Source organism: Radiomyces spectabilis (genome assembly GCF_025331425.1).
Source record: "Radiomyces spectabilis strain NRRL 2753 chromosome Unknown BYT42scaffold_2, whole genome shotgun sequence".
Lineage (NCBI taxonomy): Eukaryota > Fungi > Mucoromycota > Mucoromycetes > Mucorales > Radiomycetaceae > Radiomyces > Radiomyces spectabilis.
In genome coordinates, this window is record NW_026251927.1 from 1,859,319 (window position 1) to 1,887,145 (window position 27,827).

The window sequence follows — 27,827 nt, forward strand, 5'->3', positions numbered from 1 at the left end:
TAAACGTCAAAGTATAATATCCATATATTCTTTTTTTATCATGTCAACATCGTTTGTTGTAATTTCAGGCGGTTCCGCCTGTAATTACGTCGCGCGCGCTTTTCATGAAAACAGCAAGAACAATGTGTGCTACGTGTTGGGAATAGCCGACAATGGAGGATCAACCGTAAGCATCACGTCTACCAAACACAAAAAATACAGCAATAAAAAAATCAATCCATTGGCGTCAACGAGACTCAACCTCATATTTTTTGTTATTGTTGACAGAGTGAAATTCTCAGAGTATTGGGAGGTCCCAGTATCGGTGATCTTCGTTCACGATTAACCAAGTTGATGGATATTATGGACGATACACAAACACCTGAACGACGTGCGATCAAAGAACTATTAAGTCACCGACTTCCAGCCAATGCACCTGAACAAGCTGTTAAAGACGAATGGGCAAGTATCGTCGAGGGCCGCCATCGGTAGGTTTCAAATTCATTTGTTTCATGTCAAGGTTTCTATTTTATATTGTTTGACGGAAAAAATGTAACATTTGGGGATTTTTTTAATTTTTTAGATTGTGGGATTCTATTTCGGTTGAGAAGAAAGAAGCGATCAGGGGGTTTCTGACGAGTTTCAACTTTGAAATTTTGAAAAGAGCGCATAAACGATTCAAATTCTGCAACGGCAGTATCGGCAATTTCTTCTTAACGGGGGCTCGCTTGTTTTTCGGTTCACTGGAAGCCGCCTTATTCTTGTTCTCTGCCATCACGGGCATTTCAGAACCTACAACCGTGGTACCGGTCATTAACACTAATCACACAGCCACCATCGCCGCCCTCTTGGAAAACGGTGATACGTTGGTAGGACAATGCGAAATTTCACATCCATCGCCATCGAGCCGAATCTCCAAAAATTGTGCCGCACGAAAACGAACGAATCCTATCGATGCTTTTACTCACTTGACCGAAGATGACGACGAAGCTTTCTTTGAAGAATCCAACAACTTGTGCTTCTCAAAAGAAGCAGGAGAAAAATTGGTCTCCCGCATCCAACGCATCCATTACATTAATGAATATGCTCAAGAAATCTACCCGATCCCCAATCCCAAAGTTATCAGTCATCTCTCACAAAAACAGACCCTCGTCTACTCGATTGGATCGTTGTATACGTCCATCGTTCCATGCTTGGTCCTGCGCAACGTCGGCAACACCATCGCTCACTCCACCTCTCTTCAGCATAAAATATTTTTATTGAACGGTTCGAACGATCGTGAGACCACCGATTATACCGCTCTCGATTTCATCCAAACCGTCACGCTGGCGCTGAACGAAAGTCAACGCATTGATGCCCGTCGTGCATTTTACCAATCGTGCGATGATAGCGAATCCGATGATCGAAACACTTCGTCCGACAGTTCATCGTCCCATGATAGTCGTGGCACTCATGCTTCCTCCATGGGATCCTACTGCGGTCTCGGTGTCAGCAGTATGGCAGGTTCGCCGACGCTTCATTATCCTCCTTTTCCTGATAATCTTTTTTTCCCAAGCCCGCCTTCATCTTTCATCACCCATCTCATCTACCTTCATAACAGCGCCGTCTCCGTTGACCTCCAACGCATTGAAAAGCTCGGTATTCAATGCATAAAAATCCAAGGCATTTGGTCGGATGACGGTTTACCTGTGTATAGCGAATCCGCCCTCACCAAAGCCATTCAATCCATTGTATGTAAATAGTATGTCATACCCTTTTTCATTTTTTTTCTCTCTTTAAATCATATATCCGCATCTTATCCCATAAAAAAAAAACGCATACATCATGGCGTATCGTACGTACGTCTATGCATGTCCTCCACAGCTAATTTCATTGTTACGGTAAACCTTTTATGGGTATCTGTGCAATCCTGCAGTTCAATCTCATCGGAATCATTGCATAAACTGAACACTAAAATTGTTCATGGGAACAAAGGATCAGGTGCTGACAATCACTTGCGGGAGTGAAGGAGGCGCTGTTAGGTTTGCATAATTCGTGATAAAAGTGATACATCATCTCATCATTTTAGGTTTCTCATCGAGTTTGTTAAATGATGCTGTTTTTGGGATTCTCAATTTGGTAGAGCCGTTGCCATAAAACACATTCTCCATAGTTTCCGGCATTCGTTGGCAAAGAGTACTGCAGGCGTTCAATCTATCAACGGAGACATACGCAGAGCGGTGGCCAAAGAATTCTGAGATCCCCATTCAAGCATTTCAAAGCACCGGGTTACCATATAGGGAGTGTTGCGCAGATTGTGGACCGCGATCACTTATGCACATGATGGTCCACCATGGTCATAAACGGGCTATGCCAGAGTCAAATGAACTTTTTTTTCTTGAGGCAAAGAATCCCATACTGCCAATGCGCAAAGTAAACATCATATTACTGAGCACTGCTAGCCTGCTATCTGAAAATAGAGTACGATGTACCTTGTGCTGCTAATTTACGTAAAGTATAGTACAAAGCTCTTGTGACCCCTTGGTTTACCAAAAAAGGATAGAGATGCTTCGTCGCATATACTAAATTCTACTTTGACTTTATCTTTATGATAGCAGATTACAATGTTTTATTGTGTATCCATTGATTCATCATTTCTAGCAAATGTTCAGGCTGATCGTAGGGAGCCATGTGTCCTGCTTCGTGGATTTGTACAAAGCTTAGACGATTATCTTGAGTGGAGCGAACTTGGCCTGCTTCACGACCCGTAGTTGATGACGACCACAGTTTATCTTCCGCTTGGTTATAAGCTTTCTGGCCGCTCCAACGTAACGATTGTGTCCATGCCTTGTTGCCCATCCAAGGACACATCAGATCCGCGTTACCAGCATAGACGAGAATGCGGATACCGTTTTCCAATAAAGGAGCAAGATGATCCACATAAGGTTTCATCCAGTCACCGGATAACTGAAAGTTAATCTGGACTTCAGTGGAACAACTTTCAAAAATCCGTTGATGACCCACACCGAGCGCTTGTTTGACCTCTTCCCGATTTAAATAGAGGGCCACGTCATGAAACGTGCTGTAGCAGATACTAGTATGATCTGTAGAAAGGGTGAGACCTCAAATATGTTCGAAACTAACAGCTTTTTGTGGACCTGCCTTTACATTCTGCTCGTACGTCATAAGGATTATAACGAGCTTGATCGATCAATGGACGGACAATGTGAAGATTGCACTCGGTAGTCGCAGAATAACATGAAGCAACTGTTGGTTCTTTATAGCATTGCTCGATACGGTCCACGCAAGGGTGAACGCGATGATGCATCAATTGACATTCGGTTTGATTAAGCACTGGCTTGTAAAAATTATTACAGGCCATCTGCGGGTAGTAGCGGTATTGCACAAGAGGATCCACGAGAGCATTGCCAAACATGAGGCTTGCTAGCGGAATGGTTGTAGCGGCCAAAGGTTTCGAAACTTGATGATTATGCTGCTGTATAAGAGCCGCCAAGACAGGGATGTATCGGCCTGCGTCTGAAGGTACGCGTGAGTGGACGTTTCATGCTAAACTTTATGTTCCATGGGACTTTACATGATTCACCGGCAATATGAAAGTCTCGTCTAGCATACTCTGGAAGCGACATGTTCCGTTTTGATTAGTCTTTGCCACCTTGATCTAATGCTTCGACGGGCTTCAATTTACCTGGAAAGTCGCCAAAGAACTGTTGCAGAAAGGCAAATACATCATTGGCGACAGCGACGGAATTGTCAACGTTTTCCGTACCAAAAGAATATCCCACGGATGCAGGCTAAGTTAATCGGTTCAACACCCAAGTTTCATGCAAGCGATCAAATTTCGAGGGAACAGATTGCATTCCTTACCTGATCCAGAAATATGATGTTGGCATATTCATTCCACGAGTGTGGATTGATCACTGTATCATTTCCTCCTCCTGTTACTCGACAAGGACTAGTACATAACACATTTTCTAGTCTCGATGAAGCCAACACCAACATGTTTCGAAAGAAAAATATTTACCAACCCTAATTCCATGAAAAGTCCTGTTAAAGAGGAACATCCAGGCCCACCATTGAGCCACAGGATCGTAGGTGCGGTAGCGGCCTTTCTCCGTGCTTCAAAGAACCAGAAAAACAAATGCTTTCCTGAGCCAATATCGGCATAACCACTCATCTGAAATATTCCGGATTACTCGTATTAATATGCTTTGCAGACTCCTGGCTCTTTATTGGCTTTGTTCACCTGTTTCACAAAAGGATCACACAGAGTCGGATGGTGATACCGAAGTGAATGAGACAACGAGACATTGATACTCCTCACGGCTGCAGAATAATCGTTGTAAAATGTTGCAAATTTTCGCGTCACAGCAATATGGAACAAGTAAAGACATGAGATACAAAAAGATAAAAGTAGGATGGATGCGTATTTGGGAAAACCCATGATGTCTGTGCGCAAAAGAAGGAAGAATTGAAAAAGCAATTCTGGTGTGATTCCACCAGTCAAAAGTCACAGTGCATGTCCGTGTCCAATAAAAAATGATGTCCAAATCTCTTAGACCGATGTCTATCTCTGCCCTGCTCCCTTCAATCAAGATCCTCCTATATGCGCATTATTTAATCTTCAGGAAGAAAAGTCCAAAGTCATCCTAAACACCATAACGTGTATTCTCCTGTCCTATATTTGCTTTTATCATACGGATATCTTCTGTTTAAGTTCCCTTTCAATACTGCATAATTCGGACGGAGCACCGCAGTTGTTTAGATCTTTAATAGGATATCTGTGTGCTTAACACAATACATCTCATTCAGGTGCAAACATCGAAGTGTCAAGAATTGCGAGTCAGTTCTCTATCCAAGAGAAGTGGTGTTTTTTTCCTTTTTCTATTATGCCCAAGTTCGTAATCCAAGCCTTCGGACATGTTGACGGGGGATTTCGGGAAAATGTTGATTCCGAAAAAAAAAAAGCCAAGACTAAACAGTTGATTCAACTTGAACCATGAAAACCATTCTATACAAATCTTTTTATTTTTCAGTTGACCTTGAAAAAACAAAGAAGTCATCTGGTTCATCACTCAGCTATTGTTCTTTGTCCTCTTTGTTCGCATTCCGTTATTTCAACTTTTTTTTTTTCGCATAGCTCCATTATCTCTCTGTTGTTCCGCCAAGGAATTTTTTGTTTCCTTTTCCGATTGTTTATTGAGCTTGACTGGAACGGGAGATCATCCACCGAGCGCCGCGTTCATTGGTTGTAAAAAATAAAAAATAACCACTTTCTGAAGGAAAATACATTAGCATGCCGACAAGGATGGTCGGTTCGTCCTTTTTTTTTACTTTGGGAATGTAAAATAAGAATCGATCATGCCATTTGGACATGCCAAAGTGAATGCGACTCGGCAAGAATTCACTTCTCACCAACATGACGACACTTCTCCTCTCCACAACAACCAATATACCCTCAAACCTCAAGACGAAGACCGACCCGTCGACTTAGGTGAACTGCAAGATATCTTCAGTTTCAAGTTCTTCAAAGGACGACCGGTGACCAACTTCATTCTCGCTATTCTCTGGAGTATCGGGTTGCCCATCCTCATCTATCACCTCTTAAAGCCACGTCTAGGACAAGTCGTAGCAATGATTATCGCCGCATGTCCACCCCTGCTTGCTGTCATAACGTAAGTGCCATCCGTAGATGATGTCATGAATCAAGAAAGTCATCAAACAAACCATCTTATCCGCATTGCCATTTTTGTCATCGATTTCGTCAGCGAAATGGTGAAAAGCCGAAAATTCGATCCATTGGCGTTGGTGGCAGGGCTCAGTTTTTTAATTTCAGGCATTCTGGTAAGCATGCTTCGCTCCAAAAATTTGACGCCCATTTTTACTCAAGCGTTGCACAATATATGTAGTCGATTGCTGAACCGGATGATCGTACGGCTGCTATTTGCGAATCGATTATTCCTTTGCTTGTGGGTGTATTCTGTCTGTTGTCCTTGTTGCCAATCCAATTCGGTTCGTTTGAATTGCGTCCAATGATCTATCAACTCGCCAACCAGATCATGCCACGCGAAGAAGACGAGAGTGAAGAGCTCCAAAAATGCGACGAGCAGCGTCTGGCACACCCAATGAATAGGCAGCAAAAGTTGGATTGGGCATATACTCACATGGCGCGGTTCCGACGTGATATGCGGGTAATGACGGCAGCGTGGGGGGCTACGCTCGTTCTGGCTTTTATTATCAAGGTGATTGTAGTGCTCACCAATACCGACACGGGGAATGCCGAGATTTACGGTTACATCATCTTTGGTCTTGCCACGCTGTTACTGAGCCTGTTTTCGTGGTTTTACTCGACTCGTGTGAAAAAACACATTCGACAAGACGTGGCGTCAGAGCAAGACCATGCAGGCGAAGGATTCGAAAATGCACAATGGGGCTTGCGGCACATGTCGGGCACTTTTGCCCAAGTGCTGGGAGGAGGATAGATAGGATTAAAGTGAGCGGTAGACAGAGGAAATTTTTCGTGTTCCTGCAAATAAAGTCACACTATTCCAGAACCGCGAATCCGGTTTCGTAACTTTTGGTCAACTTTACCAATTTTCATTTCACCTCATCATGGCATCGTCTTCAGCCGCGAAACAGTACAAAGCTTTGGGAGACGAAGTATGGAAAGTGAAGGTCGAGAAAATCGTAAGTAACAGCAGGCCAACGTACGCGCGCGTTTCATGCGGTTGTAATTGACGCTTTTTCACGGTTGGGAAAAAAAAAAGAATGCCGAACTCTTCACGTTGACGTATGGTTCCATGGTGGTGCAACTCGTCAAAGACTACGAGGACTATGGCGAGGTCAATAAACAACTCGAGAAAATGTGAGTAGACGCACCTTATATAAAGTTGGGTTTGATCGTGTGTTATTCATCCTTTGTCTTCTGTATGGGTCAGGGGATATAACATTGGCCAGCGTTTGATTGAGGACTTTTTGGCCAAATCCGGCATTGGACGGTGTGCCGAATTCAGAGATACCGCCGAAGCGATATCCAAAGTAGGCTTCAAGATCTTCCTCAATATTACGCCCTTGGTCACCAACTGGTCTACGGATTCCAAAGAATTCTCGCTCGTTTTTGATGAAAACCCACTGACGGAATTTGTGGAATTGCCCGAAGATGCACTGGAAGGTGGTTTATGGTACTCGAACATCTTTTGCGGTATCCTCCGTGGCGCTCTTGAAATGGTATTTCAGAAATGAACGGCTGTATGGAAAAAACACGGTTGATTTAACATGAGAGAATACAGGTTCAGATGCAAGTGGAGACTCACTTTGTGAGCGATATCCTTCGAGGTGATGACCTCACAGAACTGAGAGTGAAATTGATCCGATACATGGAAGAAGAAGTTCCTGTTGGCGAAGATTAAAGGGGCGAGGTTTTCCCAACCACCGATCCTATGCATCAGACGAACTTGCCACTATTTCTCTTTTTCTCACTTATGACCTTCGATACCTTACTTCCACCCTCTGTCTCTCTATTATCTCTTTCTACGCTTCGGTTGTATTTCTCCTTTTATCCGCTCTTATCACTCTAAAAAATGAAGACGATGGGTCGTCTGTTTTGTCAGTTTTATTTAAAAGGAAGACATGTTTTGTGTGAGTATGTGATGTAATTTGTAATGTAGGTATTGTACCATGCCAAAGGGACCATTGGAGCATAGAGCCTGCAGCTCACACTTATGGTTTGTATGTAGAATGGCACATACTTCTTTCCTACATGGATGCGTGGGTGATGAGTTTCCACGTCTAGATATATCACTTGTGCTTACTTACATGAATGCTCTGTACGCTGGTGAATCCCTTTGTGAAGTAGGATACGGCGTGTCATCGTATTGTGAACTTGAGACTGTACTACCGGGTATTTCATTGCTTAGCATTTGAAATCCCTTTTCCCGATCCTTCTTTGTCAGTGGTACATAAACTTCGTCGGGAAGCCCAAACCTGACGATGAACCCCATCAATATCCTGTTGCGGTGAGGCAAAATGGAAAAAGGAAGTTCACTTACAATGCTTTGTCCTGGCAAGTGATACCGATAAATAAGATATCTGGGATCACCAAATTCCGAGCATCAAATGCCTGGGCCTGGTGGATCGAAAGATAAATAAACAGCCATGCCTTTTGGTTCCTTCTTGTCTTACCTTGCTTCCCCATTTGTACACCGCATAAATGTCCAAACCGTACGGGTCATTATCCATCAAGGCACAAATGGGCATGGAAGGATTACGCATAGAAAGATATTTGATCATGTGGCGTGTCGAAATGTCCTGAATACCGTTCTTTTTAGCGATCTGACGAGGGACGACCATCTTTAATGGAAACGTTACCGGATATCCGCAGCCCTACGAATGATTCAATGAGGTTTCTGGTATTTTCTTTTTGCGAATCAATCACGGACCAGGTGCACTTACCGTAATCAATATTGAATGCTGTGGTAAAGATTGGATAAATCCTGCTGAAATAAGATTATGAAAGCTAGCCTAAGCATGGAAATCACAGACGTTAGAAATTGGTTTTTGTATGTGTGTGTGTGTGTGTCTGTGTGTGACCACGGGCTTTGGATTGTTGATGAACGGCGCTCACCTCTTTCTCAATGACGATCATCAATTTGGCGCGACATTCCACTTCTCGAACTTGATCAATAGGTGGTATCAGCGCTCCCTAGAAAAGATAATAAGTAAATGACTGTTCTGATGAAATAGCATGGATCACTTGTCATGTTTACCCTTTCATCACCATGAGTTTCTTCGTCGTCTTGCATGTAGGACATACAGTCGATTACTTTGTTATTTTTCATAATGATTCTTGCTGGTCCACAAATAAGACCCTTGGAGGCTGCGGTCTTGAGGAAAATAACGCATTCAACATGAATATTCAGTGCCTTATTGTAGTATTTACTTACAATATTCAAAGAAGAGCGAGGAACGTTGTAATGAAAAGATATGTCATCTATCATCTATTCATGGCAAAATTATTGGTCAATGTGATCTCCATATCCAAATCCAGTCTTATTGTCCTACTCTGTTGACCACGGATTGTTTGCCAAACAATGCCACATCGCGGTAAAATATATCGCGCTTGGTAAGAATTAGATTCATGGCCACTGCTTCATAGATGATTTCCAGTATGCGAAGATATCGAGCTAGCATCTCTGTGTTAGAAAGGTCTTTGTTGTGTCGTCCCTTGAATATCTCACCGAAGGACAATGCGGATGTAGAAGTGGCAAGGGATAATGGCTGCTTGCTGAGATTGTCGGACTGCGTGTCGGTGTCGTTTTGACACCGCTGGCGTTTCCTTCTGGTGAACAGACAAATGAAAAATAAAAAATAAAAAAAAAATACATGAGTTACAATGCATTTCAAAAAAAAAAGAGATGTTCAGTCTTACGATCGCATTGGCAAGGCTCTAGTAAAGCTAGGCAATTCAATTGGCTCTCCACGACGAATGCTTCGGAAGATGACCAACACCGTCTCCTCGATAGCCGACATCAAAGTTTCTCTAAAGTGGAACGTCAAGTAAATAAATAAAAGTCAAAAAAAAGCAAGATTTTCTTCAGAGAGACCTGGATTGATCTATGGTGCCCTGGTACTGAAAGCAAAGAGAGTACCAGTCATCGCGTGAGTCGAAAAAGAGGGCTTGACGTTTGACACTGGTTCGTAGCTGGATGGGTTGAGTCGATGGATCATCCGGCACTTCGTCGGAATCCACATCCAAGTCGGGCGGAGTTTCTTCGGTGGGCGAAGCAGGAACCAAATCAGGGATGGCGCCGGATGGACCACACGGCAAAAGAGGCAATAGGGGGAGCGGATCGACCTCCTTCGTTTCAAAGCATCCCAGCATCGTCGCATTCTCCGCCAAGGTATTCTGCGTGTCACCCAACGTCGATTGACAAGACAATGAGGAATACGGACTTAGCAGACTTGAGCAAGGATCCGTTGTTGCTTGGCCCAATCGATGCTCGGACATAAACGATTGTTGCGTCGATGGATCAATCTCAAAGAACGGTAATGTCATACAAGGCAAATCCCGTGTAGAGTGGTCCATGCGTAGATCCTGGAAAAAGAGTTAAAACCCAAAAAATAAAAAGAGGTTGATTTGATCTATTCCGTGTGTCGAGATCCAAACTTGTCCACCCCATTTTTGTGACTCGGATCCTTCCGTCCATGCACACACTCGCCGGATGACTTTTTTTTTTTCTGGTATTTGGCAATGCGGATTCGCGGATTCGACAACTTTGCGACAAGGAAAAAAAAAAAAAGCAAGTCATCATTGCTCGTTTCTTTTTTCATTTTATCTCTGTTGTTCTTCTTTCCTGCTTTTGGCTTGAATTGATTTCACATCATTATTTTTAACCTACATCGTTTGTCCTTTTTTCAATCAACCTCCAGCGTTTGGAGAAACGTGTAAATATAATATAGTGTGTGCTAGCTACGAATCACTTTTAACAGTAGCATGGACAATCCTGTCTATTATCCAAACGAACCGTCCGGTCGATGGTACGGTTCCAATCGAGGCAACTACGACCGACAATCCAATACCTCGTCGACTCTCATTATAGCCTTTGAAGTCGTGTTTTCCATCTTTATATTCAGTGTGGTGGTCGGATGTTACACCTTTGGGATTCGACGACGAAATAAACAACGAAAATTGGAAGCGGAACGACGGCAAAATTTGCTGTTATGCACAGATTCCATGGTCGAACATGCCCTGTATTCGCACGAAGCGCAATTAGCTCTAGCCGCTCAACCTTCCATGATCAGTTCATCCTCCCTCTTGACAGCCCCGCCCACGCTCAGCCCACCACCTTACCATCCCCCCAACCCAAGTATGCGCTTAAGCGATGAGGCCGTCTCTCGTTTATCGCAATCATTATTGCAACTTCACTTGCGCGATCTGTGCCCATCTGCCTCGTCTTTACCAATCTCCTCCACCGCAACAGTCATCGCAACCCCACCTCCTGCTCTAGCGTCTCCGCCAAAGTATTCAGACATATTTCATTCTGAACCAAGGCCCACCATCAACCACCCAATTTATTCTACACAGCCGCACATTGTATAAAAGCTTACCTTTCCGCATCTCATTCGTCTTTTTGTATTATCACCTTGTTCATTTCTTATAGGCCAAGTACAATAAAGTTCTGTTCCCTTTCTTTGCATGGTTAGTATCACATGATGCCAAGGTTTTTCAGTTTTCCATTGCGCAGACAAAATGCTAGTGTTATGCATAAAACTTCTGGTCGTACCTAAGTAATGTGCTCTGTTCTGTTTGTTCTCTTGTTCACGCATCTTTATCCCTGGACAAAGATTGAACTTCCGGTCGAATTCCGGTAGAAGCTGTATGATGGACATTGGCCTCTACATGGTACGGCGTGACCCAACTTTTGGTAGAAAAAAAAAGAACACATCATTTCATTGACAACACCTTTCGTACCGGCTTACAGGTGCGTCATGTTCAACTATCTCACACATAATGATCAACGGAAGTGCATACACATTACTCAGCTGCAAAATAGCATCAATGATCATCCTTTGATTCTCACGGCTGCTCTTTTTAAAAAACGCAACATCCTGTCATGCTGTCTCTGATACAATCTCGCCTTACCAACTGAGCTCTGCATTTTACTTGAGCTATTGTCGATGGAAATGTTTGTGTTAACCAGAATTGACTGATTCGCCATGAAAGCGAGGGTGCGTTATTGTTATGATCGATAGCTCGCTTTTGTAGACACCATGCATTGGCTTTCCCAAATTAGGCCACAAGAATTCATCCTGAAATAAAGGAAATCACAAACAAAACAAGCTCTCAAAAAAGAAAAGAAGTCCCATGTCAAAATGGATGGTACGGATACGAGTTTCGCCTGGCAATTTACCGCACGAAATCTGTGATCATGGGACCATTCTCTTTCTGGTTCTTTTATTACATAGTCAACAGGGAATTTGCAGGTAGCATACAATATATATAATAACTGCCTTATGGTCCTTTTTGTTTGTGGGAGTGCCACACGGACCTGTCCATTGTATATTACTTGCCATTTGCCAAGAAATAGAAACTAGACACTTGGGCAAAACTTAGTTCAAACTTTCGAATGGATTAATAAATACATTTCTTGAAGGAAACCAACTCTTGGACAGTCAAGATTAAGAGACAATTTTGATCACACCATCCCTGTCACCACTGATAATCATTGGGTAAGGTACTTCGGTCAGGATCACGTCCGTAATGGCATCTGTATGGTTCCTCATCAGGCTTTGCTGCTGGATCATGGCCGCATTGGCGCTGGCTGGATTCACAGCGGTGGAACTGGCTCGCGAAGAATGGCCCATCCCGGTAGCACTTCGATGGGGTTGGGTATATTCGACATTAAATTTTATGTCGCCTTGAGTATACGTACTGCATCATCATCAAGATCATGAGTGAAAAAAACGTTACTTTCCTGCTCTCGTGAACCTTGCACTTACCTGTATCGAGGTTTTACCTCATCGTAGTCGAGACCTAGAACGATTGCTGAGTGTTCCACGCGTACCGTATCCCAGAACCGAAGACGTCGATCGGAATCTCCACTGATAATGAAGCGACAATCGGAAGGAGACACAATAGCGCGCACAGAATAATCCGCAATACTGGCTTCTTGATCCGTGAAAGCCTTTTCCAATATCTCTTCATCCGTCGGTGCTTCCAATGGCTATTAACAGGTTTTTCTTATTGATCAGTAACTGGTTCGCAAAAACAAAATGTAATCTCTCTCATTACCTGGTAAATGTGGCTGGGAGGCCCGCTGTGCTTCTCATCGCCATGTTTGACAACGAATACTTCGAGACATTTTAATTTCACAATGTCCCACAGCGAGATCTCGTTTTTCCCTGCAGCAATAATCACTTGCTTGCTTTCCGCTTTGGGATCATGATTCAGGATCATGGCATTGATTCGACTTTTGCTGGGATGCAGCCATGATCGAAGCGGAATCTGAAACCGTAGATCATAAAATGTAAGGATGCCCCGCGTCGTCCCCACCAAAAGCCAGGTATGCAGACGATCCGTCAACATGGATGTGATTACACCTGCCAAAAACAGACTATCAGTAAAGAGATGGAATAATTCATATGCCATCTTTTGTTTGTACCATGACTTTTAGGATTCTGCAGTTTCCAAAGAATCCCCATAGTTAAAAGATCCATGGCATAAATCGCGCCTTTCGTAGTCGCAAATAATAAAATGGATTTGGATCCTGCCATGGTATTGGAAGCATCTATCATTACAACCAAGAGCTTAGTCACAGCTGTAGACACAGATATTTCGTTTCATACTCACTGCTCGTAAAATGTTTGATCACCACTGCAAATTCGTCCTCAAGTTGATATTCTCTGACCGTCACACATTTGCCGAATTTAAGACCGGAACCAGCATTCCGAATGTCCACCCTATGTACGTCATGAAAGATCCTTCAGTATTTCTTTCCATCACCTTTATCCATCCAATGAATGTCTGTTTACCGGAAAACATGTATACTGCCATTATCCGACGCTGCAGCAATACTGTATGTCTGTTGAATAAATGTCAGGCATTTTATGCGGCCGCCTAAAATTAAAGCATGATAGCAATCAAGTTAATGTCAAGTTTCAAACGAGGATGATAAAAGAAAAGAGCCAAAGCACCTTGTTGGTTGTAAGTTGCCCTTGCCCGGTTGGTAACATTGCGTTCCAAGCGAGAGCAATCCCAGATCTTGACGGATCCATCGTCCGAACACGACGCGAAAAGAAGATTATCCCACGATATGACCAGCTGATTAATAGCCGCCGTATGTTGCGTAAAATGCGCCACCAATGTTCCTGAAAGAGCAATGAGCGTCCTATTTTTTTTTTTTTAATGCAAAAAAGGAGACGCCACAAACTTACCTTCAGGTTTCCAATTGCTGATGGTGCGAAACGGCGATGTCCCTTGAGGTAATCGACGGATGCGTTTCATAATAGCGGGATCACCGGTGAATTCTGACATTTGCGCACATAAGCGAATCGAGGTACATACACATGGATTGATTTTTCCAAAACTTTCTTACCTGGCATGTGTGGGGGGAAAGCCCCCATGGCAATTTTGAATAGCAGATTCTGTAAATGACCATAACCAGCTGACAACCATATTATTAGTTTTTTTTTTTTTGTTTTTTTTTTTGTCTGTAACATTGTTCACGGTCGCTTTGCGGCCCCTGGTACGTACCTGATGGTTTTCGAAGAGATGATTCTATGGTTCGGTAGCTATTAATTGCTGCGGGTTCACGGAGCGTAGCAACCGTCCCATTCTGTCGATCCATTGATCGTAATTCTAACGCATCCGGAGATCGTTCCCGATTATCCTTTGAAGAAGTGGAGGCTCGTTTCGCTTGAAAACGCATGTCAGTCCCATCCTGAGCAGTCCATAGATTCATACTGTGTGCTCACAGCTTTTACCTTTTGTGGACGTCTGTGGATTGGTGGTGTGAGGAGCAGAGGCGGACGAGGAGGGTTGTTTTAGTTCTTGATCCATTGGCTTGTCCGCTGCTCCCGTGCCAATGTTACTCATGAGGGCCTGCACGTGAGGCTGACTTGCTACTCGACTCAACTTGTAGACATCGGCTCTTGCTGTAGTTTTCTTTGCATTGACATCACTGGGGCATGGCCTACTGGGATATTAACGATCAGTCTTTTATATCAGCGTGGCAAACAGTAAATAAAAAGTCGGATATTACTGATCATCGAGAGATATCTATAAAACAATGTTAGTGGTGGATGTCTTTTTTCATTCAACAATCAGGGCACGACTTGCCTTTCTAATAGCTGGCTTTTCTACTTTGGCGCTCCATTGATGGGCCTCCTTGGAAATGTCAGGCAGGAAAACGGTCATTGGCGTGACGCCAAGGTTTTTGAGGTAGATCTCATCTTTCTGCAGAAGCAAAGAGTGAGGCAGATGTCATCAGCTGGTGATGGACGAAATTGGACTCACCTGCATGTTGAAGTCATCTGTAGATTTTGGTCGACTACCCACCATTCATATAAAGAAGACATTCACTAAGTATGATTCAATAGATATTGCAGGCACTGGGTATCTACCTCAACTTGGATTGTGATACTTTGAATATGTATTCTCTCATCAGCATCAGTTTGTCTTCATCCTCGGATGTCATGCCAACACTACGTAGCCGATCGAGATAGGCATCGTCCCTTAACCAGACACATTCGAAAATTAATTAGTTCAATTGGTTGTACTACTTGAGGCTAACAGTGACTTACTCTGTAGATCGTCGCACCTGCTCACCTACAGTGAAACTGCTGAATAACGATCCTGAGTGCAAGACCTGTTTAAATATCGACCGTCCAGGAACATAGTTCTAATTGTACGAATAATACCTTGTCTGATGAGCATGGCAGGCCCCATATTAGCATTCTTTAACGACATTTGACCAGTTCGCACCCGCTTGTCGCGCTGCTGTCTCCAGAAAAGAGAATCGCCAGAACTTTTACTAGCCCATGTAATAGCTTGTTCATATACTTGTCGAGGAATCTGTGGGAGCATGAAAAACATGATCTTTGTCAGTAATACAATCGCCTGGCTGCAGGACAAATGACTTACAGGGGACTTTAGATTTTCGAGTAGGCAAGCTTCATTGATCTCTGCAATGTCTGATTTGAGAAAGGGTTTCAATAGAGGATAAATGATGCACCACAAATCGGTTTGCGGTAAATATTTTTCCGTAGATGCAATAAAGCTGATCGCGCCTAAATGGTGACAAAAAAATTCAACAAACATAAGGCGGCCGGAAAGCACTTAAAAAATAGGGAACGTCGACTTACCGTATCGGATCCATACACTTGGATGGCAGGTAAGTGGAGCAATAATGGCAATAAGCTCCCAAAGCTTCATTTTTTGAAACAAGCCAAGGTCTCCCAAGCTTGTCAATGAAGTCAGTACCTTTTCCACCACAAATTCTTCGGCATCTACATGATATTTATTAGAACAAAGAGCGGCAGGCTTCTTCGGTTGCATTGTAAAAACCAATGTTACCTGTTAATGCTTGGGTCATGAGAGGAAGGATGTATTGTTCTAAACTCTGAGCTCCGACAAAAGTGCCAACACCTTTGATGCATTCAAAGAAAGCGCTACGAATGATGCAAGTAATGAGAATGCAGAGTATAAAAGCTATCCTGTCAAAATTACCTTCGAAGCATCCAATCTTTGTCATTAAGATAGGTGATGATGTGGGATAACAGGATATCATTGGTTTTCTGGCGTCCGAAAAAGACACACAAACAGGTGATATTCGTTAATAACGCTCGTTTTACCGAACTTTCGCTGTCAATGAGCAAAATGGTCACTTGCTCCTGTACTAGTCCTTGCAAGGCTTGCAGAGAAGAGTCATACGATTCCTAATCATTCCAAGTTAATAACTCGATGCGTCTTGGAATCGTTGGTGATATACTCCTTACTTCGAGATCCGGATTTTCGTCCTCTTGGTCGCGGGGGTATTCTTTGTCGGTTTTAATAAGCTTTCCAAGAAAATAATTAGTTTCACATAACCTACGCAGGAGGAATGATAACAATGTAATTTCACCTGTGTCATTTCAAGAAATCGAAGAGCTGTTTCTGCCAGAAGCGCGATGCAGCTAGCATAGGTGGTTCGAACGAGCACATCGGGATCGGTGACAAACTCACGCACACTCGGCATGATGTATTCCGGAAAAATACGGGCATTGATAGGCGAAATGGATTCCACCATACACAACTGAATAATATATGAGATTAGTAAGATTCATACAATTGCATTATGTCGACCGTTGGTCTCTGCTTTTACCACTTGAGTCAATGTCTTGATAGCACTTGCACGAACAAGTGATGACTCATCCGTGAGCAGTGTCATGAGATAGGGTAGCAAACGGTCGAGCTTAACATCATCCGGCAAGTGTTCGCTTAGCGCCAGCAAAATATCAAGAGCCTTTAACTTGGAACTTGGATATGACGTATTTTGCACCAATGAAGAGACAAAGGATAAAAAGATGAGCGAGCCTTGACCTGGAAAAGAATACATGTAATGAATACTCCTTCATGTCTCAGGGCAACCCCATCACCTCTCCAAAAAGCAATATGTGGCATATATCTACCGTTGGTTTCATAGGATGGGCTGTCTGGGGTCTTGTTGTTCTGGTCAGGTTCATAATTTGGGATATTCAAGGTGGGAGGTAGGATAATCTAATAGCGATATCAACTTTTAGCCATTTCATTACGTTGGTCCAATGAGGTGTTACGCCTACTGCGGATGCCGTGGTATTTGGAAGATCTAATTCGTCATCAATTACACATTTTCCATGGAGCGTTAATTCTTGCCTGTGTGACGCGAGTTTTTTCAAGCAAAGTTACCTGTTAATGTCCTCCGTCGTTCGCCCAAAAGCGGTGGACGAGCTTCCGTAGGTGATGTAGGCTTTGTGTTTGATTGTTGCGCTTGTTCAGTCGGAGCAGATATAAAGTAAGCAATCTTGTCAAAATCGTGGTAAATACGCTCAATCTTTTCATCCGCATCGGTCAATCGCTTATTCAACGGAGCCACTCCTGGAAACGCCGAAGGTAATTTCGGCAGTGATCTGGTCGGTGTGGTGGGTATATGATCGCATTTATCGGTAATGGAGCTTATGTACTGATGTATAAAGGTATAAAAATAATGAGGGAATGCTTTTCCTCGCCTAACGGACATTTATGTCAGTCATTGTTTTGGAATCCATCAAGTCGTGGGCATATTTACCACTCGGAAAGATATCGTTCTGCTGAATAGCGTGCACTTGGATCAATTTGAATCATATGGCGTACCATGTCCTACGAAAAGAGGCTGAATATATTTAATCGCTGGATGGAGGTTCCAGGCGACTTACCCTTATATCTTTATCCTCGATCTTTTCCAGGGACGGGGTTGGATCGTAATTGCCATTTCGGTATTTGAAAAGTTGCGATAATGAAAACAAGGGCGAGCCTTCCAAAAAGAACTCTGCAATCACGCATCTACCATGGTTGCTGTCAATGATAACTGCCCATTTCTAGGCTTGTGTGTCAGCAGCCCTTACCCAACCGAGAAAATATCCATCTCTGGCGTCAGTTCACTGACACAATCCATCCAGTCCACGTTTTTCTAGAAAGCCAAGAGTCAGTCGATGCTGCACAACAGTCAAATTGAAGTCCAATCGTGCAATACCATCTTTTGCTCAATTTCTGATCCTGCTTTGTAGAATCGCTCCGGGGCAATGTAGCATGTACGCCTCGATGATGTGTCGAAAAAGAAGGAATAATCGGCGGGATTGTCCTTGGAAAATTGTGCATGTCAGGACACGGAAAAAGGTCGCATTTTGAGGACGTCTACTTACTTCCGGAAGGTAAGTCGGTTTGAACGAAGCAAAGTCCACAATATAAATCCAATTCCAGGACGTCATCAATACATTTTCCGTCTTCATATCACCATGGTACACCTTTATGCAAGGTTTGAGTAATCTTATTCATCAAAAGCAAACTGAAATCTCAAGATGTACCTTTTTCGCATGGGCGTCCGCAATACCACGAAGAATTTGATAGGCAATCCATTTCTTCTCGATCAAGGTCAAAAACGGCCGAGTGCTTGAAATCACTGTTAGTCCGTCATGTTACCCATTTCAGGTCCACTATCCATCATCTATGTACCTGATTCGATCGTATAAGCTGCTGTAGAAATACTGTCGGATGAGATACGCTGCTCGATCGGTTTCAAGGACTCTTTGGAAGAAGAAAACGTTGGGAATATCGAGAAGCGCATCGTATTCCGCTGTATGATAATGCAGATAGAAAAAAAAAAGGTGACGTTGAGTTAAAATCAGTCGGAGATACAGGAGATGATCCAGCTATCCGTACATTGTAGCCGTTTTACGTAGTTTCGCAGCGACATGCCGATTTCTGGCTTGATAAATATTTTGACCACAATCACCGTGTCTTTATGTCGTCCTCGAATAGTCTTTAGGAACCGACCTCGGCCAATGCTGTAGTTGGACCAAGACAAATAGATAAAACAAAAGAAAAAGCGTTAATGCATAAATGGTGATAAAGCATGGACAGGTCGTTTTTGAACGGCATTAGCACAAACACAAAGTGTACCTTCTTTCATAGTAAATATCACCAATGCCAGTGAGGAAACTGTCAATTTCCATAGAGGAAGTGACATTGGAGATCTTATTGCCCATTGGTGCTCTTTTTTGCAAAGTGAAGCGGAGCGAAAACGAGTCGACGCCTGTGGGACCGGATTGGATCTCAACGTGACTGGGCTCGCTCGCCTGGTCTTCACCGCGGCGTCAGGTTTGCCTCCAAAAAGGCGGAGTTTCCGTGTGACTTGGAAATTCCGTCCTGCTCTGGATGAACCGTGGGAAATATCCTTCTTTTTCCCCACGACTTACTGTTCTTCCTTGTTCTTCAACCTCCTCTTTTCCTCTTACTCTCTCTTTCCTCTCTATCTCTTTCTTTTTACTTTCAACTCAATGCTGTCGCGTTCTTTACTTCGGAATTCACGCCTGCTTTCGCAAAAGGCTACTGTCAACAAGGCCGCGGCTCTTCGCGCATATCATATGTGGCACGAAGCAGAGGCCACGGTGCTTCCCAACAGAATCGAAACCGCCAGTGCTAGCTTCAAGGTGAGTTGATTACGCTGCACGCATGAACACATTGAAAAGCGTGACGATATTCATCATGAAGTAAAATCACTAGGAAAATGCGGAAAAGATGCAGAAGCTGATCGATGATCTCGAATTGGTCACTGAAAAAATCAAACTGGGTAAGGTTGAGCTCGTTGGACCAGACTGGCACAGTGTTAACCAACTGTGACCTCTTCTCTTAGGTGGTGGTGAAACGGCTCGTCAACGTCATTTGTCTAGAAACAAGATGTTACCACGAGACAGGTAAGACTGGAACTGCTTGTCAAAAAAAGAAATGGGAAAAAAAAAATGTGAATATTGGATCTCCGTTCTCACGCTCATCTCATAGAATCAACCGCTTGTTGGACCCAAAGTGAGTGATTTTGCCCTACGATGACTTGCTTGCTTGGAAAACAGATCATTAACCGAGAGTTGAAACAAAAAAAAAAAGTACTCCTTTCCTTGAAATGTCTCCTTTGGCAGGTTACCAGTTGTACGACGAAGAAGTGGCAGCGGGTGGTATCATTACCGGTATCGGTCGTGTCAATGGGTAAGTGACTCATCAACCGTGGCGATCATCCTGTACGCATGTGTCTGATGTCATTGGTGAAAAAGTGTGGAATGTATGATTGTGGCCAATGATCCCACCGTCAAGGTAAGTCAATGCTTAGCTCGTGCAACGTCAAAGCAACGAATCGCTTATCGTCAACCGTTTTGTCTAGGGTGGATCCTATTACCCCATTACAGGTACTTGTTGCAGTTCGTGCACAAATTAAAGTAGAGTCTGATGATCATGGTTGAACAGTCAAGAAGCATCTTCGTGCTCAGGAAATTGCCAAAGATAACAATCTTCCTTGCATTTATTTGGGTATGTACAAAAGCGTGATTGCATGTCCTCTTGAAACAAGATATTGATACATTTTTTAATGGATTACAGTCGACTCTGGAGGTGCCAACTTGCCTCGTCAAGCTGATGTATTCCCTGACCGTGAACACTTTGGTCGTATTTTTTTCAACCAGGTAAAAAACAAACAAACAAACAAAAACCAAGAAAGAGACGCGGCGTTTTTTAAGCTAGGTGATGTAATCAATCCCTTCTTACTAGGCCAACATGTCGGCTCGTGGTATTCCACAAATTGCGGCTGTGATGGGTTCATGCACGGCGGGTGGTGCTTACGTTCCTGCCATGTCCGATGAAAGTATCATTGTCCGAAAGCAGGGTACTATTTTCTTGGCCGGTCCTCCCCTTGTCAAGGCAGCGATTGGTGAAAACATTAGTGCCGAAGATCTCGGTGGTGCCGATCTTCACTGTAAGTGGTTACATCCTTACTAACGTCGTGTGAGAGATAACTAAGACACCATAGGTCGTACATCCGGTGTGACCGATCATTACGCATTGAACGATGAGCATGCTCTTGTCCTTGCTCGTCGTGTGGTGGGCTCCTTGAATCGTGTGAAGCAGCCTCAGGTAAGAAGAATAATGAGACTTGTGTGCTCCTACGGTCGGTGAGCTAATATTCAATTGCATCCATAAGCTTGCCGTGCGAACTCCCGAGGAACCTTTGTATTCACCTAGTGAAATTGGTGGTATTGTGGGTGACAACTTGCGTAAACCCTTTGATGCCAAGAATATCATTGCACGTATTGTCGATGGTAGCCGATTCGCGGAATTCAAGGAACACTACGGCACTACTCTCGTCACAGGTAAACGATGCCCCCACTTACATCAACTTCAACGGATAATAACCCTAACGCGCGCTGTTGATAGGTTTTGCTCACATTCACGGTTACCCTGTCGGTATTGTGGCAAATAACGGTATTCTGTTCTCGGAATCTGCTCTCAAGGGTGCCCATTTCATCCAGCTGTGCTCTCAGAGAGGTATACCCTTGGTATTCTTGCAAAACATCACTGGTTTCATGGTCGGTTCATCCGCGGAAGCTGGTGGCATTGCCAAGAACGGTGCCAAACTAGTCACAGCCGTTTCATGCGCCCAGGTCCCCAAATTCACCATCATCACCGGCGGCAGTTTCGGTGCCGGTAACTACGGCATGTGCGGTCGTGCCTATTCCCCTCGATTCTTATGGATGTACCCTGTAAGTGTCTTTGTTTGCTTTCTGACTTTTTTTTTCCCGCGATATGGGTAGGTTGTGGGGAACCTCTGTGACTAATGAGACTTGGATGTCATAGAATGCTCGTATCTCCGTGATGGGTGGTGAGCAGAGTGCCAACGTCTTGGCTCAGATTACCCGAGAGAGCAAGGCAAAGAAGGGTATTGAGTGGCCCGAGGAAGAACAAGAAAAGTTCATGGCACCTATTCGGGAAAAGTATGAACGTGAAGGTCATCCTTACTTCTCTAGCGCACGCTTATGGGATGACGGTATCATCAACCCCCGCGATACCCGTCACGTTCTCGGCCTGGCATTGAGTGCCAGCTTGAACGCCCCCATCGAAAAGACCAACTTTGGCGTTTTCAGAATGTAAAAACCCAAAAAGATCAGAAAAATTTACTCTTAATAGAAAATACATATGTCCCTTTATTATTCTCGTTCTTGCTACGGCCATGTGTTCATTTAGGACATTGTTTCCCACGTTTTCGCCATGTGTTTTAGTGAAAAAATTCAGAGAATCGTTGACCCCAGCCTCATACGCACCTTAAATTCTTACAGCCTTTATTCTTATTGAATGACAACACAAGAACCCAATCGACGAACTGTGTCGCGATCGTTCATCAGCATCTCACTCATCACAGCAGCAGTTGTTCGATGTTATCTTTCAGCGCCGAAAACGTGATAGTAAAGAAGAAGGAATGAAAATCATGACATGGGAAAGATGATGAATCTATGTTTTCAAGTGCTGATGGCTATTCGATCTTGTCATTCTCTTGGGGATCAGATTCGTTTAGTTGTCCTCGTTTGTTTCTCCACAAAGCTTCATTCTTCCCATCCAATAAGAACCTGGTTTCTATACTGTTTGTTTTTGATAATCATAAAAGATCAAATAAAGGTGTGGTATAGACATACAGTATATGATACAATGTTTGTTATTTATCGTCTGACAGCTAAGGCAAGAATAAAAAAGGAATAAAGAAACAATGACTAAACTAAATGGGCACCATGGCGATATTCTTTTTTTTTTATTTTTATTTTTTTTACTTTAGGTCTATCGGGTTGATTGTGGAAGGATCCGATCTCATCGTCCCTGTTTCCTGCAACGCCTAATTTTGTCCCACCGCCGTCTTTGTCCTTCGCTGTCTCTCTGCTGCCATTCTACAACATGCAGGCATCTATCGACGGAACAAATTCACAGCAGTCGAATCCCAAAGTATCCATTGCTTTGAAATGAGCTCGTCCCCGGCCCCCGCCTCCACCTCTTTTCCCCACCCTGCACATCTTTACCATCCCACCTCTTTTCCTTCTCTACACAATTTTTCACCCCACCTCTTTTCCCCGGACCTCTTCTCCCCCTGACCCCTGACCCCTAGCCCCCGACCCCCACCTCTTGCAACTCACTTCGCCACAACTTCCACTCGGAACCATTCGGTAGAACTGTCCGCACCAGATACCGCAAGGTAGGTACGCGCGGGTGAGACCTTAGGCGGGACTAGTTTCTTGGCAGGACTAATGTCGACGTTGCAGTACTTTAGGAACTCCACCTGAACCCTACCACACCCGGCAAAACCTTTCTTTTTCTTTTCTCTCTCTTCATGTAGCCATGGTGCCCTATTCAAATGAAACCTGCATAAAAAGCTTTAGTACAATGCTGCAGTAACCTTGAATGTGAGCTACTTACTATGTACAATATTGGAAACAAACCACTTGCCATGGCTGCCAGATGGGGGTCTTGACAGTGTGATTTGATATGCATTTATCCCTAAATTCATGAGGCTACGGTTATTGCAGGTCACAGACAAAAAAAGAAAAAAAGCTCACTTACTCATATGCGTGTATTGCCCCATAGTTTCTTTCGTGCTGTCGTATCCTTGAAGATCGCCTATACGTCTTAGGCCAGGAGCCAAGTTGTCACCGAAAACTTGAAATGCACAGCCGATTCCTTGATGCGTGGATGACGAGATGGGAATCGCCGGGAAGAGACAATTCGGAAAAAGAACGACCTTCGAGCTCTTGCCAACTGAGATTTGGGCGACGTGATGTGCGTTGTAAAAGGATGGACGGCGCAGAGCGAAAAAATGAGCACGACACGGATTCTTTTTTGTGACACTCGGATGCGACAATTCAATTTGGCATATTGATTGCCCAACTTCGTTGTTCTCGTTCACGATCGGGAATAGCGCCCATCGCTGCTGGCTTGCAAATTTTCATTACGGATGTGATGATAGGAAAATTATGCTGATATCACACACATTACATTGAATCTGAATTTGCTTGTGGCAGTTGTAATTAGGCTTACCTCCAATCGTGTATGACTGCGCGTGATGTAGAGGCAGGTTTGATCGTGACACCCATAATACCGGGGTCGTACTGATTCATATTGATACTCGATCGTGGGTGGCGCACATTTGGAAACCGCGAAAGATAGTAATAAAACACACGATTGCAAAGCCAGGACCGGGCAGGACTGGGAAAACGGTAGTAAATACACGATCGTAAAACACACGATCACTAAGCCAGGATCGACAGGAGACGGTCTCCTTTTTCTTTGGTGCTTGATATTATCTTTTCACTTCACCGCTGCTGTGCAAATTCTAGTCGTCGATATAGGAGAAGCATAGCTAGATTGATACTACAAAGATTAATTCGAATCTGAAGCTAATTGTAGCAGCTGTGGTAAACTTATCCCCAGATTTAATATGGCTGCTGTGATTGTCGGGTGAGATTCTTGACCGTATCCTTGCTACCCAATTGACAATGTTACATCGTCGACCTATTTGTTACTTAGTATATGGCCATTCATATGGATGGGGGTTTACTTTCACTTACTTTGCATCACTGGTTTTGCTCTTGTCTTTGTTTTTGCATTCCTTTTGGCATATGTTCTTGAGGTTTGTTCTAAATTGATAACCATATCCCCGTTAATTCCAGTTTTCGTGTGCAAAGTATGGTGACTTACTTTAGGGTATTTTGATCTCTTGCTTGTGTGGCTTCATTCGCCTTCATTCAAAGATGAAGGCATCGTCGACCTCCTCTTCCTCCTCGTCGGATGCCATCTCCGCCAACATTGCGAACGCCGTGGCTGCATTTTGCGGGCCTTCTTTGAGGAATGCTGCATATGCGTCCTCAGCTTCTCCAACCGGTCGTTCTTCAATCTCTTCACCGCATGTATCAGTCAAGCTCCTCTGACAGCCCGTCACTCTCTTCATCCACGCGATCATCTTTTGCGAGATGACCTCCTTCCTGGCCGCCAGTGCTTTCAACACCGGACTCTTTTGTATTGCGATCTACCTCGGGTTCTTCTTGCTTTTCTTCCTCGGCCTCCACCGCACGATCTTCAACGAATCCTTCTTCACGGTCAACCTCCTCTTCTTCTTCTTCGAATGCGGCACGTTCATCAATATCGCCAAAGCATTGCTTCTTAATGGCCACCGGTTCTTCTTCCACATCTTTGTCAACAAACATGGCATTGGAACTATTATCCTTGTTGTTAATATGGACATTACGCAAGAGTGGGTTTTGGAATATAACTTACACTTGCATAGCCGGCATCGGCATCTCGTGGCTCACTGTGGCCAGTGGTTCTACCACCTAAACGATCTGCTCTCCCACCAAGCAGCTGCATTCTTGTACCTCGTCGACTTCCATTGCATTCTTCGCTTCTTCCTTGAGCATCTTCTCCTTTACTTCCATCACGCGAACTTCGAGCGCCAACCAATATGGATTGTCGACATCGCGTCAAACCAAAATTCTGCATCTTCACCTTCACCCCAATCAATGTCCATCGCGTCGTAAAAGATCTCTTCTTCTTCTCCGTCAACTTCTTCAATCTCCACTAATAACTTAAATTTGTTAGTAACTGAGATGGAAGTCAAATTCGGTTTCGACTGTGCCTCTTGGAACTTCAGTAATGGCGGGGTCTAAAATGGCAAAATCACATAAAAAAAGGGGAGGTCAGTTATTTTGTGTTCATATGCAACAAGCATTACTGAGAATTTTTTGAAAGTTACCTTCGTCCGCACTCTTAATCTTTTTTACGCCGCATGACTGGAGGTCATCGAAGTCTTTGCCGCGCTTGCATGGATAAACGGCGTTGTTGAAATGGCCCACTGCTTTCGGGCTGCTCGGTGAAGACGATTGCGCCTGGAAGTTGTCCTCCAAGGTGAGGTTCTTCAACTTAATTGTCGCTTGCAACAACTTCTGGTCAAAGGCTGCTTGCTCACCAAGGGTCGGCGTAAAGGACTGTTCAATGCTCTTGAGCATGTTAAGGGTTAAAGATAAGTAAAAGTTAAAAAAGGACGAGATAATAAAGATAATAACGTGAGAGATAAGAGAGCGGGCAGTAAAGGCAGTTGGAGTGAGGTAAAAGCGGGAAAAGGCAGTAAAAGGGGGAAAAACTAAAGAGGAAGGAGAAAAGAGAAAAGGGAAAAAGGAAAAACGCCAGAACCTTTTATATTCGAAAATGGCAGTCCCATCCAATGGGTCGCATTCCGTTTTCATTGTTCCCAGACGCGTTTCCCTGTTATGGAACGTCCCTGTGTGAGGCGGGACGTCTTGGTGAACCTTTTTGCATAATATCACCTCTTTTTTCCCTAAATTTGCTTTGGCCCATTGATTTTATCTGAAACCTGTTCCTAAAATGAAAACAAAAAATATTCATCCTGAAAAAACAATCAAGTCGTTTGAGCCCCCATCTCAATATAAAAAGACGCGGGAAGTCTCAAATCCTACTAAATCGAAGTCGACGGAACGAATGGTGCAAGAAAATTAAAGTGTCATGTTTAGGGAAGTCATGGTAATGTTTGCCGCCGTCCATGCGTAAATTAAGGTTGTTTTCATATCAGCGAACATTCCGGCGTTCCCGTCGGCTGCACCCGCTTTTGCCGCCACAAATGCATGAATCCTGTCACAATATCCCGTTTTCTGCCAACCTATCCGTAATCGGGATCTATGCTCTAGGTAATGCAATTTTGCGACGTTTTTTTTGCCATACATGATAATTTTGTGGCTATTGTTGGCATATAGCCCACTTTCGTTCCTTAGACACCCGATGCCAAAGAGCTGTACTGCAGTCTGCACTGACTAGCGGTATGAACACCAGCATGTGTACCGGTGATCTGAAAAAAAGCACCGTGGAACCACAACCAGCGAGTGCGAATAAAACGACACCAACGGGCCAGCTACCCTCCCGAAAGTGCACTATGGCAATAAACTGCAACGATAACCTTGACGACATGCCGATGAAAGGAATGCGCCAACGTGGTGTTGAATTCAAAGCCGCAAGCCTCAGGTCCCATGAGACCCAGATCTCCATCTTCAAGTATCACCGATCTTCTTCGTCCCTGTGATATATGAGAGAATTTTGAACAAAAGAGACAGTGAGAATCCTTTGAGACTGTTGGATGGTTTTCATTTTGATTAATGTGCTCTGCCTATTTATACTTTAGTCTTGAGTCGGAATTAATAATTATCAGTGAGCAGTCCTCGGTTATAAGGTGTATTAGGAAGGATCCACATGCTGTGATGTGACAGCTTTAGCCGTATGAATTGATCTCGGCGATAGATCCAAGTTATGGATGAAGAGGCTCAATCGGTGTTCTAATGGAGAAGCTCACTCAGAATGGAAACACGTCTAGATCCCGATCTTTCCTGTTTGGGAACACCAGTCTAGGATGGATAATACGACAAGTAGTGGATATACCACAACGCCAATAAGAAGACACTACAAATGCACAGAAAAAAAGGAGGATAGTGATATTAGCGGATTCAGATGATCCAGTCATTTCTCGGTACAGTGCCGAACCACCAGTACCATGACCTCAAGGAACAAGCTAGGCTGCCCAGTGGCCGTAATCCATGTTTGACACCGAAAGTTGACATGTCCCGACAGCTAAAATACGACTATCATATCGCTGCCAGATAGAAAAATTGATCATCGCCAATGGCCCGCTTCCTGTTGACTTTTGTTGAAATATTTCTTTGGGATTTGTGCTTCGTATAACGGATTGCGATTATTGCCTCGACTGAGGTATCATAACCGG

The 27,827-nt window shown here is 43.8% G+C and overlaps 11 protein-coding genes across 11 annotated transcripts; 6 read left to right on the plus strand and 5 right to left on the minus strand.

The window, feature by feature from the left end:
• Positions 1-40: 40 nt before the first annotated feature.
• BYT42DRAFT_490361 (uncharacterized protein) lies at positions 41-1,721 on the plus strand (the record flags this gene model as incomplete). Its single annotated transcript, XM_051563997.1, has 4 exons — positions 41-166; positions 268-467; positions 563-1,357; positions 1,472-1,721. The coding sequence occupies 4 exons, from the start codon at positions 41-43 to the stop codon at positions 1,719-1,721; spliced, it is 1,371 nt and encodes a 456-aa protein (XP_051427396.1).
• A 736-nt stretch (positions 1,722-2,457) lies between these two features.
• Positions 2,458-4,441, minus strand: BYT42DRAFT_641926 (Alpha/Beta hydrolase protein). The gene is made up of 8 exons (XM_051572568.1): positions 4,223-4,441; positions 4,005-4,153; positions 3,844-3,931; positions 3,665-3,770; positions 3,554-3,592; positions 3,121-3,495; positions 2,577-3,062; positions 2,458-2,468 (listed from the first exon to the last, which is right to left on the minus strand). The coding sequence occupies exons 1-7, from the start codon at positions 4,418-4,420 to the stop codon at positions 2,578-2,580; spliced, it is 1,440 nt and encodes a 479-aa protein (XP_051427397.1). The 5' UTR covers positions 4,421-4,441; the 3' UTR covers positions 2,458-2,468; position 2,577.
• Positions 4,442-5,193: 752 nt separating this feature from the next.
• On the plus strand, positions 5,194-6,805 carry BYT42DRAFT_194941 (uncharacterized protein). The gene is made up of 4 exons (XM_051562484.1): positions 5,194-5,651; positions 5,745-5,820; positions 5,886-6,663; positions 6,744-6,805. The coding sequence occupies exons 1-3, from the start codon at positions 5,338-5,340 to the stop codon at positions 6,456-6,458; spliced, it is 963 nt and encodes a 320-aa protein (XP_051427398.1). The 5' UTR covers positions 5,194-5,337; the 3' UTR covers positions 6,459-6,663; positions 6,744-6,805.
• Positions 6,301-7,519, plus strand: BYT42DRAFT_194985 (transport protein particle complex subunit). Its single transcript, XM_051562485.1, has 4 exons — positions 6,301-6,663; positions 6,744-6,841; positions 6,915-7,203; positions 7,272-7,519. The coding sequence occupies exons 1-4, from the start codon at positions 6,589-6,591 to the stop codon at positions 7,383-7,385; spliced, it is 576 nt and encodes a 191-aa protein (XP_051427399.1). The 5' UTR covers positions 6,301-6,588; the 3' UTR covers positions 7,386-7,519.
• A 268-nt stretch (positions 7,520-7,787) lies between these two features.
• BYT42DRAFT_543007 (Spo11/DNA topoisomerase VI subunit A) lies at positions 7,788-10,060 on the minus strand (the record flags this gene model as incomplete). The annotated part of the gene is made up of 10 exons (XM_051565649.1): positions 7,788-7,983; positions 8,025-8,101; positions 8,158-8,358; positions 8,428-8,496; positions 8,600-8,677; positions 8,742-8,858; positions 8,919-8,972; positions 9,037-9,313; positions 9,404-9,514; positions 9,579-10,060. 10 exons carry the CDS (start codon positions 10,058-10,060, stop codon positions 7,788-7,790), a joined length of 1,662 nt encoding a protein of 553 aa, XP_051427400.1.
• A 235-nt stretch (positions 10,061-10,295) lies between these two features.
• BYT42DRAFT_556916 (uncharacterized protein) lies at positions 10,296-11,156 on the plus strand. The gene has a single exon (XM_051566841.1). It carries the CDS (start codon positions 10,469-10,471, stop codon positions 11,072-11,074), a length of 606 nt encoding a protein of 201 aa, XP_051427401.1. The 5' UTR covers positions 10,296-10,468; the 3' UTR covers positions 11,075-11,156.
• A 661-nt stretch (positions 11,157-11,817) lies between these two features.
• On the minus strand, positions 11,818-19,273 carry BYT42DRAFT_602293 (uncharacterized protein). The gene is made up of 36 exons (XM_051571047.1): positions 19,148-19,273; positions 18,908-19,032; positions 18,701-18,821; positions 18,553-18,637; positions 18,391-18,492; positions 18,222-18,329; positions 18,094-18,158; positions 17,905-18,031; positions 17,778-17,848; positions 17,399-17,718; positions 17,266-17,318; positions 17,143-17,230; positions 16,836-17,053; positions 16,596-16,766; positions 16,471-16,530; positions 16,202-16,410; positions 16,049-16,143; positions 15,838-15,981; positions 15,617-15,762; positions 15,394-15,547; positions 15,277-15,328; positions 15,097-15,207; positions 14,990-15,023; positions 14,813-14,929; positions 14,736-14,752; positions 14,458-14,666; positions 14,228-14,389; positions 14,070-14,138; positions 13,909-14,001; positions 13,669-13,842; positions 13,507-13,591; positions 13,325-13,434; positions 13,137-13,262; positions 12,767-13,074; positions 12,475-12,698; positions 11,818-12,406 (listed from the first exon to the last, which is right to left on the minus strand). Exons 1-36 carry the CDS (start codon positions 19,231-19,233, stop codon positions 12,154-12,156), a joined length of 4,692 nt encoding a protein of 1,563 aa, XP_051427402.1. The 5' UTR covers positions 19,234-19,273; the 3' UTR covers positions 11,818-12,153.
• A 492-nt stretch (positions 19,274-19,765) lies between these two features.
• Positions 19,766-22,159, plus strand: BYT42DRAFT_591961 (methylcrotonoyl-CoA carboxylase beta chain; the record flags this gene model as incomplete). Its single annotated transcript, XM_051570582.1, has 13 exons — positions 19,766-19,817; positions 19,881-19,941; positions 20,027-20,050; positions 20,129-20,227; positions 20,293-20,332; positions 20,400-20,424; positions 20,483-20,545; positions 20,615-20,697; positions 20,783-20,987; positions 21,042-21,145; positions 21,213-21,381; positions 21,446-21,771; positions 21,866-22,159. 13 exons carry the CDS (start codon positions 19,766-19,768, stop codon positions 22,157-22,159), a joined length of 1,545 nt encoding a protein of 514 aa, XP_051427403.1.
• A 170-nt stretch (positions 22,160-22,329) lies between these two features.
• Positions 22,330-22,837, plus strand: BYT42DRAFT_195194 (uncharacterized protein). Its single transcript, XM_051562486.1, has one exon. The coding sequence runs from the start codon at positions 22,499-22,501 to the stop codon at positions 22,760-22,762; it is 264 nt and encodes an 87-aa protein (XP_051427404.1). The 5' UTR covers positions 22,330-22,498; the 3' UTR covers positions 22,763-22,837.
• A 495-nt stretch (positions 22,838-23,332) lies between these two features.
• On the minus strand, positions 23,333-24,286 carry BYT42DRAFT_195293 (uncharacterized protein). Its single transcript, XM_051562487.1, has 4 exons — positions 24,086-24,286; positions 23,612-23,982; positions 23,468-23,548; positions 23,333-23,412 (listed from the first exon to the last, which is right to left on the minus strand). Exons 1-4 carry the CDS (start codon positions 24,163-24,165, stop codon positions 23,402-23,404), a joined length of 543 nt encoding a protein of 180 aa, XP_051427405.1. The 5' UTR covers positions 24,166-24,286; the 3' UTR covers positions 23,333-23,401.
• A 502-nt stretch (positions 24,287-24,788) lies between these two features.
• Positions 24,789-26,049, minus strand: BYT42DRAFT_610692 (uncharacterized protein; the record flags this gene model as incomplete). Its single annotated transcript, XM_051571418.1, has 6 exons — positions 24,789-24,943; positions 24,987-25,261; positions 25,322-25,377; positions 25,420-25,487; positions 25,550-25,621; positions 25,797-26,049. The coding sequence occupies 6 exons, from the start codon at positions 26,047-26,049 to the stop codon at positions 24,789-24,791; spliced, it is 879 nt and encodes a 292-aa protein (XP_051427406.1).
• Between the last annotated feature and the right edge of the window lie 1,778 nt (positions 26,050-27,827).

Coding starts and splice junctions, on each gene's coding strand:
- BYT42DRAFT_641926 (XM_051572568.1), bottom strand. CDS start 4,420: ATGGGTTTTCCCAAATACGCATCCATCCTACTTTTATCTTTTTGTATC. Junction 3,932..4,004: donor GGACTTTTCATGGAATTAGG/GTTGGTAAATAT, acceptor GTTATGTACTAG/TCCTTGTCGAGTAACAGGAG. Junction 3,496..3,553: donor TCATATTGCCGGTGAATCAT/GTAAAGTCCCAT, acceptor GCGTACCTTCAG/ACGCAGGCCGATACATCCCT.
- BYT42DRAFT_194941 (XM_051562484.1), top strand. CDS start 5,338: ATGCCATTTGGACATGCCAAAGTGAATGCGACTCGGCAAGAATTCACT. Junction 5,652..5,744: donor CCCCTGCTTGCTGTCATAAC/GTAAGTGCCATC, acceptor CGATTTCGTCAG/CGAAATGGTGAAAAGCCGAA. Junction 5,821..5,885: donor TTTTAATTTCAGGCATTCTG/GTAAGCATGCTT, acceptor CAATATATGTAG/TCGATTGCTGAACCGGATGA.
- BYT42DRAFT_194985 (XM_051562485.1), top strand. CDS start 6,589: ATGGCATCGTCTTCAGCCGCGAAACAGTACAAAGCTTTGGGAGACGAA. Junction 6,842..6,914: donor AATAAACAACTCGAGAAAAT/GTGAGTAGACGC, acceptor TGTATGGGTCAG/GGGATATAACATTGGCCAGC. Junction 7,204..7,271: donor TCCGTGGCGCTCTTGAAATG/GTATTTCAGAAA, acceptor ATACAGGTTCAG/ATGCAAGTGGAGACTCACTT.
- BYT42DRAFT_556916 (XM_051566841.1), top strand. CDS start 10,469: ATGGACAATCCTGTCTATTATCCAAACGAACCGTCCGGTCGATGGTAC.
- BYT42DRAFT_602293 (XM_051571047.1), bottom strand. CDS start 19,233: ATGGGCAATAAGATCTCCAATGTCACTTCCTCTATGGAAATTGACAGT. Junction 15,024..15,096: donor GTATCACAATCCAAGTTGAG/GTAGATACCCAG, acceptor AATGGTGGGTAG/TCGACCAAAATCTACAGATG. Junction 13,263..13,324: donor GATCAAACATTTTACGAGCA/GTGAGTATGAAA, acceptor TTGTAATGATAG/ATGCTTCCAATACCATGGCA.
- BYT42DRAFT_195194 (XM_051562486.1), top strand. CDS start 22,499: ATGGGAAAGATGATGAATCTATGTTTTCAAGTGCTGATGGCTATTCGA.
- BYT42DRAFT_195293 (XM_051562487.1), bottom strand. CDS start 24,165: ATGAATCAGTACGACCCCGGTATTATGGGTGTCACGATCAAACCTGCC. Junction 23,983..24,085: donor GCAGTCATACACGATTGGAG/GTAAGCCTAATT, acceptor AAAATTTGCAAG/CCAGCAGCGATGGGCGCTAT. Junction 23,549..23,611: donor GGGGCAATACACGCATATGA/GTAAGTGAGCTT, acceptor TCATGAATTTAG/GGATAAATGCATATCAAATC.